The sequence below is a fragment of the Siniperca chuatsi genome, linkage group LG7 (genome assembly GCF_020085105.1).
Source record: "Siniperca chuatsi isolate FFG_IHB_CAS linkage group LG7, ASM2008510v1, whole genome shotgun sequence".
Classification (NCBI taxonomy): Eukaryota; Metazoa; Chordata; class Actinopteri; order Centrarchiformes; family Sinipercidae; genus Siniperca; species Siniperca chuatsi.
Window position 1 is genome coordinate 6053596 of NC_058048.1, and position 14217 is coordinate 6067812.

At 40.3% G+C, this 14217-nt stretch overlaps 1 protein-coding gene across 4 annotated transcripts in view; it reads left to right on the forward strand.

Annotated features, from left to right (window-relative positions):
- clcn2c (chloride channel 2c) overlaps window positions 1-14217 on the forward strand; it is a 195072-nt gene that overhangs the window by 17282 nt on the left and 163573 nt on the right. Inside the window, exon 1 of one of the 4 annotated variants that reach the window (XM_044202138.1) lies at window positions 13212-13516. The exons of 1 other annotated variant lie outside the window; for it this stretch is intronic. In XM_044202138.1, coding sequence (XP_044058073.1) covers window positions 13466-13516 — 51 coding nt within the window. In that variant the 5' untranslated portion in view covers window positions 13212-13465. Of the gene's footprint in view, window positions 1-13211; window positions 13517-14217 lie in introns of those variants that run through there. 2 more of the 4 variants (XM_044202133.1, XM_044202135.1) reach the window with 2 other exon arrangements.

Sequence of the window (14217 nt, forward strand, 5' to 3'; positions counted from 1 at the left end):
GACTCGCTCCCTCAGCCCTCCAAGGGTCGATCTCACCAAGTTCACTTGAGCTTTTCCAACAAATGAAACGACACTTCTGATGGCAGCGGGGATTCCCCCCGAGGGCAAGTTAACGAGGGCATGTAGCGGCTGTGGCTTAGTGGTAAATATCTAATTGTTAAATGGGTGCAATCACATCTTTGTGCAATTCATCCATCTCTCATAGTAGTATAAAGCCTCACACCATGTGTTTTATTAAAATATCAGTGCAAGTATTCTGTGCAATTATCCATCACATATATGCTGTAACAAGCCAATTTCCCCGCTGTGGGATCAATGAAATATATCTTATCTTGTCTTATTTGACGGCACCCCCAGTTGTTGACTAGGCTCACATGACATGTGAAGTCAAGAGCTCTCTATAACAGTTGGTTTTGTTGCTGGATTATAAGCCTTCAAACATGCACCAAGCTCAAGGTTCAAAGCAGGAGCCATGAAGAATCTTCACACTGACTAATCTTACTCTCCAGGTCGCGGCCTTTCCAACGATGTATCTGGTTCAGCTCCGACATTTAAAATGAAGCTTTTGTTTTTTTTTCTTTTTAGTGGAAATTCAGTGATTATTGTTCAATACTGCTGACAATCTAAGGCCTTACTTCAGGCTTGGAGGAAGGCCTGAAGTGCTTGGGTTATGGCTGAAAAGACATTCACAGGTCATCAAATACTGAGGCATGCATAGGCTACTATTTCCACAACCCTGGAGAGTTTTTGTATCTTTATGATTCTTTCTCTTTTTCTTCTCTTTTGGGATTTTATGTCAGCATGACATAGCCCATTCAATCAGAATCTGTTAGCCAGTGCAAGCATACAAAGAATGTGTCTTGGCATTTGCTCCCAAAAAAGCGCAACACAGAAGAAATTAAGTGTATGAAATATATGAAGGTGACAAGTGCAGGGATTAAATGAGGGATGTGAAAGGTAAAGTCCAGTTTGATAGCCCCTTCTTAAGAAAGGTGATTTCATAATTAAATATCCTCAGCCACATATTCTTGGAAATATAAAACTAAATGAGCAACTTCACATTTTACAATCGCAGGCTATAAAGCGCCTTTTTCAGAGATAGTGGCGTTTGGATTCAGGTTACGGTCGACCGGCAGAATTTTGAAATGGAATGAAGCCCACTGACGGCAGACAGCCCCAAACAGGAGTCAAGCGCGCCATGCATTAGGTGTGCGTAGCAGCGTCCATAGCAACCACCATAGCAACGACAACAAAACTAAGGATCGTATACATTCACTGAACAAAGATCATGAAAATAAAATGTACATTTCTTGCGAGAAATGTTATCAAAACGCATTTTAATGCAGAATCTTAAAATACTGCATTTTCCACTGAGAATTCAAGAAATGTCCACCATTTTGGTTTTCACAAAAAAACTTGATGTGGAAGCAGGCCAATAGAAAAGAATAGGACAAAAATACTTTATTTCTCAGAATCAAAGGAGAAATAATCTAAACTGACAGCCGTAACTTTAACCTATCGTACTGCTGAATTATCAAGGACACTTTCGTGTTCTAGTTTTGAGAAATGTTGAGGATTTCAATGAGAGAAAACTTTAACATGGGAATTAACAGTGAGGTAAATACATCCGGGCGGCGGGTCCTCAGTTCTCCAATGGGACTGATGCGTCTCATACGGACACTAAAGGGTACCTTGTGCATCTGTATGAGAGGCGTGACAAAACGTCGGTATTTGACGACCTGGGAATGAGAACGGGTTGTAAAAACAAATAAAATCAATAAGAGGGATAAAAACAATAGATAATAATAAAATAACAGATCAAATAAAATTTTTACAACATAAATACAATACAATACGAGAATAAAATAAAGTAAATAATGTCTACAAACCAGTCTTAATCAAAATCCTGGCTGAAGAGGTAGGTTTTAAGTTTATGTTTAAAAATATCAACACTTCCAGCTGCTCTCAGGTCCTTCGGCAGACTGCTCCAGCGGCTCGGGGCACAAAAGCTAAAAGCTGCCTCAACAAAAGTTTTAGTCCTGCACTGGAACAACGAACAGACCTGAGCGGCTGCACTGGTTCATATACTGTAAGCATGTGAGACAGATGTGCTGGTGCCAGACCGTGAAGTGCTTTAAAAACAAGTACATTTTTTTTTGGCAACCAATGTAAGGACTTTAAAACAGGCGTGATGTGTTATCTCCTTCTGGTCTTGGGCCACAGAATTCTGAATCAGCTGTAGCTGATTTATTTGTTGTTTGGGTGGACCCGATAGGAGAGCATTACAGTAGTTCTGCCTGTTCGATATAAAAGCGTGCATTAGTTTCTCTGCCACTCAGATAGAGAAATAGTCGCACTTTGGTGATATTTACAGGTGATAAAAAGACAGATTTGGTGACAAACGCCATGTGAGCTTTAAAGTTCAGGTCTGAGTCAAAGACCACACCATGGTTTCTTACTTGTTGGGATAAATTTTGCACCCAGTTTCTGTCTCTGAGCTTTAGAACCTATGACTAAACTTTCAGTTTTGTCCTGGCTGAGCTGTAAAAGGTTTTGTGACATCCATACAATAATATCTAAATACATTTAAAAAGAGAATCAATTGGTTCTGTGTCATCAGGAGACATACCTTAATGTTTAATGTTTGGGTGAAGATTGGAATAGTTAAAAAGCTGCCTGGGGATCATATTTTTTACCTCTGTTGTAAGTCTCCAGCTGAGCACACATGTCTACACTCTTCTTTAGGTATGCTGCAAGAACAAGACTCATGTTCCCAAAAAAAGCCTGAATGTTCCTTTATTGCATACTTTATGGACTGAGTCAGACACTCTGCCTTTTAATACTAAATACATGAGTCATAGTGTGACATTATTTTACCAGGTGGAGCTGGGAATCTTGCTGAAGGAGTCAGACTTGTTGTTATATATAACTTACATTAAAGCATAGGTTCACAATTTTTCAAATTGTCTTAAAACAATATTCAGGTGCCCATATAAATAATAATGATAAAGCTTTATTTACAGAGCACTTATCAAAACAAAGTACAAAGTGCTTCACAACAAGAGAAATAAAATACCACAAGAAATAAAACACATAATATACACACAAGCAATAAAATAAACAATAAAATAAACAGCCAGTTCAGGTAAAATCAGGATATGCTTTCAGATAAAGCGTTGAAACAGGCTTTGCTTGCTGCAATCTGTCCTCCTGTTCATACTGGCCATTAAGAGATCTCTCCACAATGTTCTTTTAATGTAAGCGATGGGGGACAAAATCTACAGTCCTAATTCTGTGCAAAAAGGCAATCAAAAGTTTATCTTAAGTTAATATGAAGCGTCAGCAGTCTGAGTCCGTCAAATTAAGTGGATATTTTACAAAGTTACAGCCTTTATAGCACCAGATTCTCTCTCTTACTCTCCAAATGTCATATATGTGGTTTTGGGAGTCATTGGCAAACAACCTATTCTGTCGTTTAGGTATGAGAATGTGTTGGATTTTTCAGACTGGACCAAAGTGGTGGACCGACAGACCAGTAGATCAAGGCTGCTAGCGTGACTAAAAAGATGGAATATTGCACTAAAAAGCCTGTAAATTTGGAGGATACCCACTTGATTTGTCTAATTTGGACGGCCGAAGCCTCATATTAGCTTCAGACAAACGTTTGAATACCTTTTTGCACAAAACAAGAACTGTGGATTTTGTTCCCCATCACTTACATTGAAAGTACATTAGGAATGGATCTCTTAGTGGCCAGTATGAACAGGAGGAATGATCACATCTGTTGATCCCCTTCATTTATATAAACACTCATTCACAGTGAACCATATAAATCAGTGTAAATGAGCATATTTTTGTATGCATGACAGGCCTTTTAAAATGTGTTGACAGTTTTTGAAAACCACTTTTAAAGCACTGTCTGCACTCTTGTCCACCTGCTCAGTATCATTTTTGTTTTAATTGCTCTCAGGATTTATAAACTGACTCAAACTTGATGAAGCTAGTTCAGTGTTGTATTGATATTTCTTCACATTCTGTACTGGAAAAATGTCTTCTGTTATAAAAATAACCCTGACTCTTGGTCTTAGATTCTAACAATGTGTCTTGCGCCAATGAGCCAAGACATCCTGGAGCTAGCAGTCTGCAGATCTCTCAGGCGTCCAGATGGTCAGTCTGCTGCTGCTTCAACTGCCTGATCATGGTCTGAATTATTAATTTTCTCCAGTATGGAGGTAGTGCTGTGGTTCCCATGGGTGCTGTTACACAAAAAGTCTTAAAATAACTTGATGAAAAGTCTTGTGTAGTAGTATATCCTGTGAATTCACAAATTTGATGAAACTGAACAAGTATTAATCACCTCCTCTTTTGTGCACAATCCAGAAAATGATATACCCAAAACAAAACTTTCTTTAAAATTGCATTTTACTGCTCTGTTTTGTATGTACTGCTGATACAAAATAGGAATCTGTTATCACAGTGATTTTGGCACCTTAAAATGGTTTACAGAAATTGAATCGTGAAGAATTGTGGTTTCAAACAATGTATAGTACAGCCAAGGTTGAGTGAGGATTCAACCAGATGCCATCCCAAATAGGTAGCAAGCGCCTGCTGCTTGTTAAGGTGTTTAAAATGATTTAAATGGATGTAGCCAGGTTCATTTTGGGAACTATTTCAGGTAATTAATCACATATTAATTTGCTATGGAGCAACTTTTAGTTACACAGTCTCCAGTTTCCCACCACTTTCATTTCCTGTGGAAATAGGAAACTTACTGTAGTCCCTGCCAGCTCAGAATATCCTTATTTGCTTTTGTTGTTCAAATTTATATTTAATGTAAATTTGCCAGACTTAGCAACTTAACTCCATCTTTTGAAGTATTATTTGCCATCACTCAACATTGTGTTATGTTAAAGTGTTGCAAGTGTTGCTACCAGTGACACATGAATGTTTTTTTTATGTCTGTGTTATCATCTCTTTACAGGATGTTCATCTCTCACCTGAAAACATGTCTTACTATCACTGTTACCCAGCAGCACATCACCACTGTAAAGTAGTTTGACTGAGCTGCAGCGGTGAAAATCCAAACAAAGACAGGACACGGTTGAGAACAGAGAGAAAAAAAACGTGTGTGTGTGTGTGTGTGTGTGTGTGTGTGTGTGTATCATGGTCTTTCATCTCTCTTTCCACCACACGTTCCATTGGCCGACCTCAAAGCTGCAGCCCAACGTCAGGTAGGATTCACCAATCACACCCTGAACCCCCCTGAGAAGACCTTTTATTCTTTTATTTCAGCTTCCATCACCGTGTGGATGGAAATGGAATGCACACACACGCACACACACACACACACACACTGTGTGCACTTATGTATGTGTGTATATATGACTATATACTAGAAGACACTTAAGGACACACATGTACACACAAAAATGCATATAGAAAATATACACACGCAGACATATAGAAATACAAATCTATATAACAGCAGACATGTGGACATACAGGTAGCTCAGAGGAAAATATGTGAGCTTTTGGATGTTGCAATCCATAATTGATGATAACACTGTTAATGTGTAATGGCCTCTGTATAATACCAGTATTTTGTCATATTGTCAGTAATATCATTATCGCAGAAATACCCTGAAATATCGGGATATCATTTTAGGTTATATCGCCCACCCCTGCTGTAAACCCACAGGTTCTGTGTGCCTGGGTCAGATCGGTGTGGCAGCAGCATGCATCGCTCTCACAGTGTCTTTTTTGACACTACCACCTAAGTCGGACATTTTCAATATTCTACACATTGTAGAGTAGTTGTAATAGACAAAGAAGTTGTACAATACAATAGAAGACAAAGTGCAATATAGCTATAATGTGTTAGGCCAATCACATAATAATTCACTAGTCCCTAATACATACTCAGTAGTTTACTCTATAGTCAGCAGTGCATTTTTCGGACACTTCATCGTCATTTTGCGCCATCACTGACAGGTGTAGTATCACATGAATGAAAGTTTTGCATCTATAAAATGCGACGTATTGCATTGTGGGATTGTTAGCAGCAAGTAGTGGACTTGCCGTGGACACTACGACTGTTTCCGAAATCACTCCCTTGTTCAGTCATTCACTGCTCCCTATATAATTGAGTTTACTCAATAGTGAGCAGCATCTTTGAGGGCACTATAAAGTGGATACATTTACAGACGCAGAATTCGGACACTCAAATAAAATGGTGGACAGTAATTTTAGTGTACCATATAGTAAAGAGAGTCATTACAACACTTCTCGCTACCAACTCGTCAAATACGGCCACTTGGTCAGCGGCCTTCAAACTCAAACTATGACGCTGTAGCCACGGTGTCAGTTTTGCACGTGCAGGGCTCCGCGGTCAAGTTAGCAATGATAAATAAGCAACGTCCGGTTAGACTTTCAAAATAAAGCTTGCTTTGAGAAACATTTCGTCACACGGGGTTAACGTTGTGAAAAGGTGGCGGTTTGGTTAGGTTTAGGCACCAAAACTACTTGGTTAGGTTTAGGAAAAGATCATGGTTTGGGTTCAAATAAGTACGTAAATTACGTAGTTCAAATAAGTACGTTATTATGTAAGTTAAGTTACTTAACTTATATTAAGTTGTAAGTTAAAATAAGTCAACGTCGACCTCCACCGTACACTGACCTTTCTCGCTCTTTATACTACATCACCTGACTTCGACGGCACAGCAAAACATTGCTTTATACGGGCGCATCCAGAAGTGACGCTAAGGGGCACACGGCGTCATGGCGTGATGCATAAGGCCCTGACAAAGCGGCCGTATTTGCCGCGTTGGGCGTTAGAGCGGGCTGGTCATTTCAGACAGTCCAAGCCCTAGTTTAGTCTGTCTGTCTTCTGTTGAGCTCAGCCTGTTTCTGCTTTTTGTTTGCATGCATGCTCCCTTTTTGGACTTGTTTGCCTTCACTGACTGCTCAAGTAAAATGCCTTTTAACCTTATCTGCTCTGCTTATGCATCCTGCTTTTTCTGTGGTTATCTACTATACCTGGGGTATCTGGATATATCCAACAAAAGGGGTCAGTGTTGCAGTGTTGCACAAGTGGATGAAAGAGCCTGATCAGAACATCACTGGCTTGTACTCCACTGTTACAAATGGTCTATTTGTCTGGCAATATTTTGAACTGCTTTGTGAACTGAGATGCACATCAAAAACCACATAGTTCCAGGATATTTGTGAGTTCTCCACATGGTGCGAGGAGGAGGTGGACCCCTCAGAGATCGCAAGTTTGATTTTACTGCAGACAATAAAACACAAGACACAAAAATAAAATAAAAAGTGCCAAAGCTGAAACAAACAACATCACATGCTTTAGCAGAGAGTAGCTTCTCATGGAACAAGCACAAAAGAGTACACATACACTCACACAATGTGTGAATGCACAAACACACTGAGACAAACCAGGAATAAACAAATTAAGCGGTGGAGGAGGGATTAAAATCGTTTAAACTCAGAAAAGGTCAAAAGTAGACTGAGCAGCTGGAAAGCAGCGTGGAGGAATAATATTATTACTTCAAGGGAAACATCACTGGTTAAAGGAAAGTGCGTGTTTCTGTGTGTGTAGGTGTACTGAGGGCCAACATATGAGCAGAACAAATATGAAAACAAGTACAAGTACTAGTAAAGATATAAATCCTCAGCTGTGAGACATGTGGTTAGAGTTAAAAGAAAGGCTTTTTAATTGGTTTACCGCAATGAGCCACTCATGAGTGAGACAGGAACAGAGCCTGAGGGGATAATAGCACCCAGGAAACAGCCTGACCTTTTCACAGACTGATGACACAAGGCTGATAAAAAACGAGTTTGCTTTGTAGTTAATGGGTTTTTCATATACAGAAATGTTTGTTTGCTACTTCCCGTAATGAAAAGAGATGATTGATTTTCTCTCTATATTTAAAATATTATATTGTCATGTCGGGTCCCCCTTTTCCCTTCGGGATGCCCAAAACTAACAGTCAATTCAAACACTGCTGAGATTTTTACCCTTTCCTCCTTATTCTTCTTCTCTATGCCCACGATGGCCATTGATGGAATAACATCCATCTTACACTGGCGCAAAGATAATCCATTGTCATGGTTGTGTCACAACTTGTGTGACAGTAAAAGAATAAAAAAAAACCTTGCTGATGTAATTCCTGGAAAGTGCCGTATTATGATAAGGTTCATTTGTCCAAGTGAAATGAAAAGCTGAACTTTGACAGGTCTGGCATCTGTGGTTATGAAAACCATTTCCCAGCATAGTGAAAATGATTAACTTGAATATTAGAATTTTACCACTGTCATTACAGTCTGTGCAAACATTATCAGACTGTGCTGTCTTCTCTCGTTGATGATATGTGGTGTCAGTTTGCTTTGCACTCCAGGACGTTTGCTTTGCCCTTTACTGGACTAAAGACTGGGGTATGTCTTGGAAAACCTCCTCCTCTGGTAGAATTGCACAGGTTGGGTGAGCACAAGGTGAAGCAGGCTCAATTTCCTGCGTTTAGACGTACATCCAGCAGTGAACGGTCCTTTCAAGATAAAAAAAACAAAACAGGTCTGCAATGCACCACTGATAAAGTTGACTCAATCAAGTTTATCAGTTGGTTTAAGCTACAACAGCCCTTCATTGACCTTTGATTGATATAAATATCCCCTCCTTTTTGAAAGTGTGGTTGAAATTAATATATTCTTTAGCAAAAAAATGTATGCTTGACCAGAGCTTTCATAAATCATAATGCTATTGTACATTTTTGACATTATTATGTTAGCATGGTTTTTCCGACATTTGTTTCAGATTTCAATGACAATATGGTGACTAATCAGGTAAATCTAGGGCGATACTGCTAATACTGGGAGTTCGATAGAGTGAAAGCTAAGTACAGTAACAGATCCTAAGCACCTTGCTCTGATCATTCTATTTATTCATCTTTAAAAAATCTTTTATGTATTTTTTTCTCATGTTTTACACATTTCATGCGTTTCTAAAACCAGATGGTCAAATAAAAAATGCAAATTGTTTAAAGTGCACTTTTACTGTAAATGGATATCTCAGCCGTTTGGTAGAGGCTCATAATAAAACAAAAACTGTGGTTAGTTGAAATTAAAGGATTAATGTGCAAAATAACTAGCTTGAGTAAATGTACTTTGTTACTTTCCACCACTGAAAGCCAGCAGGGTAAAAAACAGACTGTCCCTGACTACTAGAGTGCAGACAGACCTGCTGGAGGGTGTCAGATGGGTCTTCCACAGAAATCAAAAGAGGATTAGAAATAGTGAACTGTGGTGGGCTTTTCATCCAGCCGGACTGATCTGTCTTGTCAACACAGACCATGTGAAAAGGTGTAAGCTGGCCGCAGAGCAGGACAGTCACAGCTGAGCGGCTTCTGTCACAAAGAGTGCTGGCCTACACACACACACACACACACACACAGATGTGGAGATGAATGGCTTTTAGCAGTGTCACTGCTCAGGCCTCTCCCTCTCATTGACCTCCATTCTTCAATTACCATTCCAGGAATGTGCCAATTCTGTTGTGCAACACACTTATCACTTACTCAGTGTATGAATTAGCTAATAGTTTATTGACTCTGGAATGCTGAACATCCCATGTTATATTATAATAAGTTTCCTTTGTGTAAGTGGCTCTGAATAAGACTTTACTATCTGAAAAACTTATGGTTCGGAATTCTTTGTGCTAGCTGAGAGAGAGTCTGTCTCTCAGCAGCGGCTCTCACTCGTTCTTTGGAGGCAGACCATTAAATAAGCAAAATAAAATGACAAATATCATCCCCAAAAACGAGACAAGGCTAGTTTGGTGTCACTAGCACAACTATCATTGCTAACAGTTTAGCGTGCTACAGTGCAATGTAAAGTAGGTTAGCTGTATACAGTCTATGGTATATAGTGGTAACTTGTGCTCTGCTCATATCATGCTCATGTAACGTCCTGCTGACCCGTTCTGGAGCTCCAGGATGCTGCCCCCATCCTGCTTCACTGCCAGCGGCCGGGGCAGAAGTGCTGCTAGCACCCTCCCTGACTACAGTATTATTATTATTAGTGGTGGTGATGGTGGTAGTAATAATAGCAGTGGTAGTATTGGGGGTGGCAAAGGTAGTATTAGTATTAGCATTAGCATTAGCATTAGCGTACATTTATTTGTTTTTGGGGTATTTTCTTTTTGTTCCCCCGTGCTCTCCCTTAGCTCGCCACCTCCCTCTCTCCCTCTCCCATCCACTTTATAGACTTCGTCCTAGTCCGGCAGCGTGGGACACAGGAACACATGCACGTGTGCACACGCGCACACACACACAGGCACACATACATAAACACAAACGGCGACAACTAATGTCACCTTGTTCTCAGGCTAGACTTTTGTTAATTGTCCTGTATTTATTGCTTTGTTTTCCTCGTGTTGTCCTGTCAATGTTCTGTCTTTTGTCTTGCAATAAAAAAATGTAATAAATAAATACCGCAAAACTGTGTTTTGTGGCTGGGAAGAAAGATTCCTTTAAAAAAATGTTTTAGCCTGCTGCCGTCATGACCCAGATCCGGATAAGTGGCTTAAAATGGATGGATGGATGGATGGATGGATGTGTTGATCATCAGTGTTTCTGCTTATCGTGTACCTCCAGTCATTTTCCACTGTGAGGAAGTAGAGCTATCATGAGTATCAAAAATGCAAGACCTTGTACAACCTTGAAGAGAGCAGTTCCACAAGACGTGGGGGTTAAACTGCAAAGGCTGCCACTTTCAAACAAGAGTCACACAAAGAAGGGCTATTCCACTGATTAACCTAGTCTGTCCGACACACACACACTTTCTGTTAAAGTGGAAAATATCTTTGCAGGCTTAAGTGTGTATCTTTGTAGAGTTCCATCTCAGGTTCCCTGTATTTGTCTCACATCACTGCAAAAGAACATCAAACACTTCAGTTTCTCAGTATCAAATTTCTGAAGACGAATTAAATCAAGCATGTGTTTGACCTCAGGAAGAGATATCCTTTGCTTGGGGCCAGCAGTTAATATCTTGAGAACGTCTGAACATCTCAAAGTAATACAGAGCAGTGCAGCAGCAGTTTGTTGCCCACTGATGCACCGTGGATTCACCTCAGGTCAATGCTGTTTTTCTGACTTTTCATTCAAGGCATGATCTTCCAAATGTGATTCTGCTCTCATATGAGTGTATTATATCACAAGATGACATGTGCACCTCATTGATCTGCTCAACAATAAACTTTACCTGAAATATCATGTTATACTTTATGAGACTGAGAATCTACAGACATGCTAGCAGCTCTGTGAAGCTGTACACATCGCTGCGTTGAGCTAAATGCTCACATGTTCACAACATGGTTCGCAATGGCAAAGCTAAAAAGCGAATGCAGAGCAGGTATAATGTTTAAAATATTAACCACCTTAGTTTAGCATGTTAGCATGCTAACATTTGCTAGTAAACACAAAGTACAGCAGAGGCTGACAGGAATGTTATTAGTTTTGCAGGTATTTGGTCAGAAACCAGAGTACTGGACAAAAACATTTCTTCTTGTATAAATATAAAATGCTGACAAATTAAAATTTGACCCAATGATGGTGCTAGATGAAACGTTAAGGGATCACCAAAGTGATTAGGATACATCATCTGGGAACCATGAATGTCAGTTCATAATTTTGTGCCAATCCATCCAGTAGATGGTAAGGCATGTCACTGGATAAGTGAAATTTTTGATCTGCTGGTGGCTCTAGATGAAAAGTCCACCAAAGTCAGTAGGCTTCATTATTTGGGCAGCATGGCTATCTATAGGGAGTCACCATGAATGTCTGTACAAAATTTCATGGCAATCTATTCAATAGCTGTTGAGATATTTCAGTTTGGACTGAAGTGGTGGACCGACTGACATTGCCATCTAAAAAGGTTGCAAGCATGACTAAAAATTGCAGTAAAGTAAAAGGAGTATTTCATGTTATAACCTACCTTGCACCTGTGCCTTGGAACTTACCTCAGTATTTCCCAAGGGGGGTGTGGGCACCACCAGGGGCCTTAAGAGGGCTTACAAATGGCCCACTCTAGCTCCCACCTACACTACAATTACAACTTTCACTGCATCAATAGGGGCTGACTCATGAAAGAGTACTCCACTGATTTAGCATTGCACTCCTACAGAATAACATTGTCGGACTAATGATGGACAGTTTCAAAGCAGAGAAGAGCAGAGCAGCAGAACCAGAGATATCATCTTTTTTTATTCCACGCATTCTTCTTCCTTATCAAAACCTACATTATCCACAATGCAATTCGACTGCCAACAGTTTGGTGGGGATTCGGGTATGTTATGCTAGTAGCTGCTATTGTACATACAGGTTATGTGTCTTAGGATAAAATTCTCTCCCTCTCTCTCTCTCTCTCTCTTTCTCTAGATAGATATAGAAAATCCCCCTCTCACCCCCCTGTGGGGTGGTATCTGTCATCCTCAAGCTCGGGTCTCTGGGAGTTTGGGGGTTCTGCGCAGTATCTTAGCTGTTCCTAGGACTGCCCTCTTCTGGACAGAGACTTCAGATGTACCTGGAATCTGCTGGATGACACATACCACCCCACAGGGGGGTGAGGGGGAGAGAGAGAGGGAGAGAGAGAGAGGGAGAGAGAGAGAGAGAGAGAGAGAGAGAGAGAGAGAGAGTAAAGGGGAAGGGTAAAGTTAATACCAATTGTTTGTGTGAATCTTGTCCTAAAGGACATTGGTTAACTTTGAATGTCTTGAATAATTATCTGTCTTTAGAGCCCAGAAGAGGCAGCTCAGAAGGGTTTAATTAAAAAGTTTTTCATATTATTTTTTAGAATGAAATCAGTGATGTCATGGGAATGGTTTTCAAATCATAAACAATATTGCCACAAGAGTAGTCTATACACTGCCAATAGATACAACCAACACAAATTCATACATTAACTATTAAATGATTTGCTCTAATAAAAAAGGCTAGAAGTAGTGAATAACCAACATCCAGGGGTGCAGTGGAGGATCAGTCCACCTGGACTCAGGTAACTCACAAATTTCATGTTTCTTTTGGATTATGTTCACCTTTAAACTGTCAAAAAATGTGAGGAACAACTTCTCATGAACAGCTTTGAACAACCCAGAGAGCATAAATCCTTCTATCTTGATTGACAGTTGATTCCAGATGGGAGGGTCGATTCCACTTCAAACCACCTAAGTCCCGCCTTACAGTGTGTATCTTGCTGGGGACTTGAGACTATAAAATGAAGGAACTTACTGTAACCAGGGCGCATTCTGTAGTTGGAGTTCCCTTTGTGAACTCCCATACAGAAACTAAAGTTAGTCCAATGCTTTAATCACCGCGCACACACAGAGATATCGCTGCCGGCTTCCTCTCACTTTCAAGTGAAAAGATTTCATCAAGTCGCCGGGTAGAGACAGAGCAGAGCCATGGCAGGGGACGGGTCAGACCAGCGGGCGCTGCAGTATGAACAAACTCTGGTAAGTTTGACTTGTTGCCACTCTGAACTTTGTTAGGTGGTCCCACAGTACGTATGGAGGGGGAAGCCAGACTCCACTGACAGATTTCAACTTAACGCTGCCTGGCTTGCTGTCTGGCTGAATTTACACATCTGGTACTAGCTACGTGATAGCGAGTAGTGAGGAGGAATTGTGGTCAAAAGTTTTTTTTTTTTTAAATTGAAATACATGCTTGTTGGTGTAATATGTGTGCGCCGAATCAAGCAGCCTGCCTATGTGATTCGGGAAGTTTCTACTGGAGTGTGTGTATTTGCCGACAACCAAGGGTCAACTCTAAGTTGTCAGATTTTAAACGAAGTTCAACCTCCTGCGATTATGTGCAAGTGACCGGTGTTCGGAATCGGAAGCCGCTGTGTATGGTTTATGTGCCTTAATTTCCCTTCTTGTGTAACTTACTTGTGAGTTGACACAAGTAACTAAGGACACGTTTCTAAATTGTCAAACACCACACGTTGATTAGCTACTACGTCTTTAGCTACTAGCTTTACAACAGTGTAGGTAGTAAAGGGGCTTGCTGTCATAACATCTAGATTTGGCTAACCCGGTACAGGTAGTCTCTGTCCTGTATGGCGAGATTTTGACCAAACTCCAATGTCAAAATTCCATGCGCTTTAAGAAAGCCTTGTATACTGTTGTAAATGCATATTAGAAAGTGACTTAAT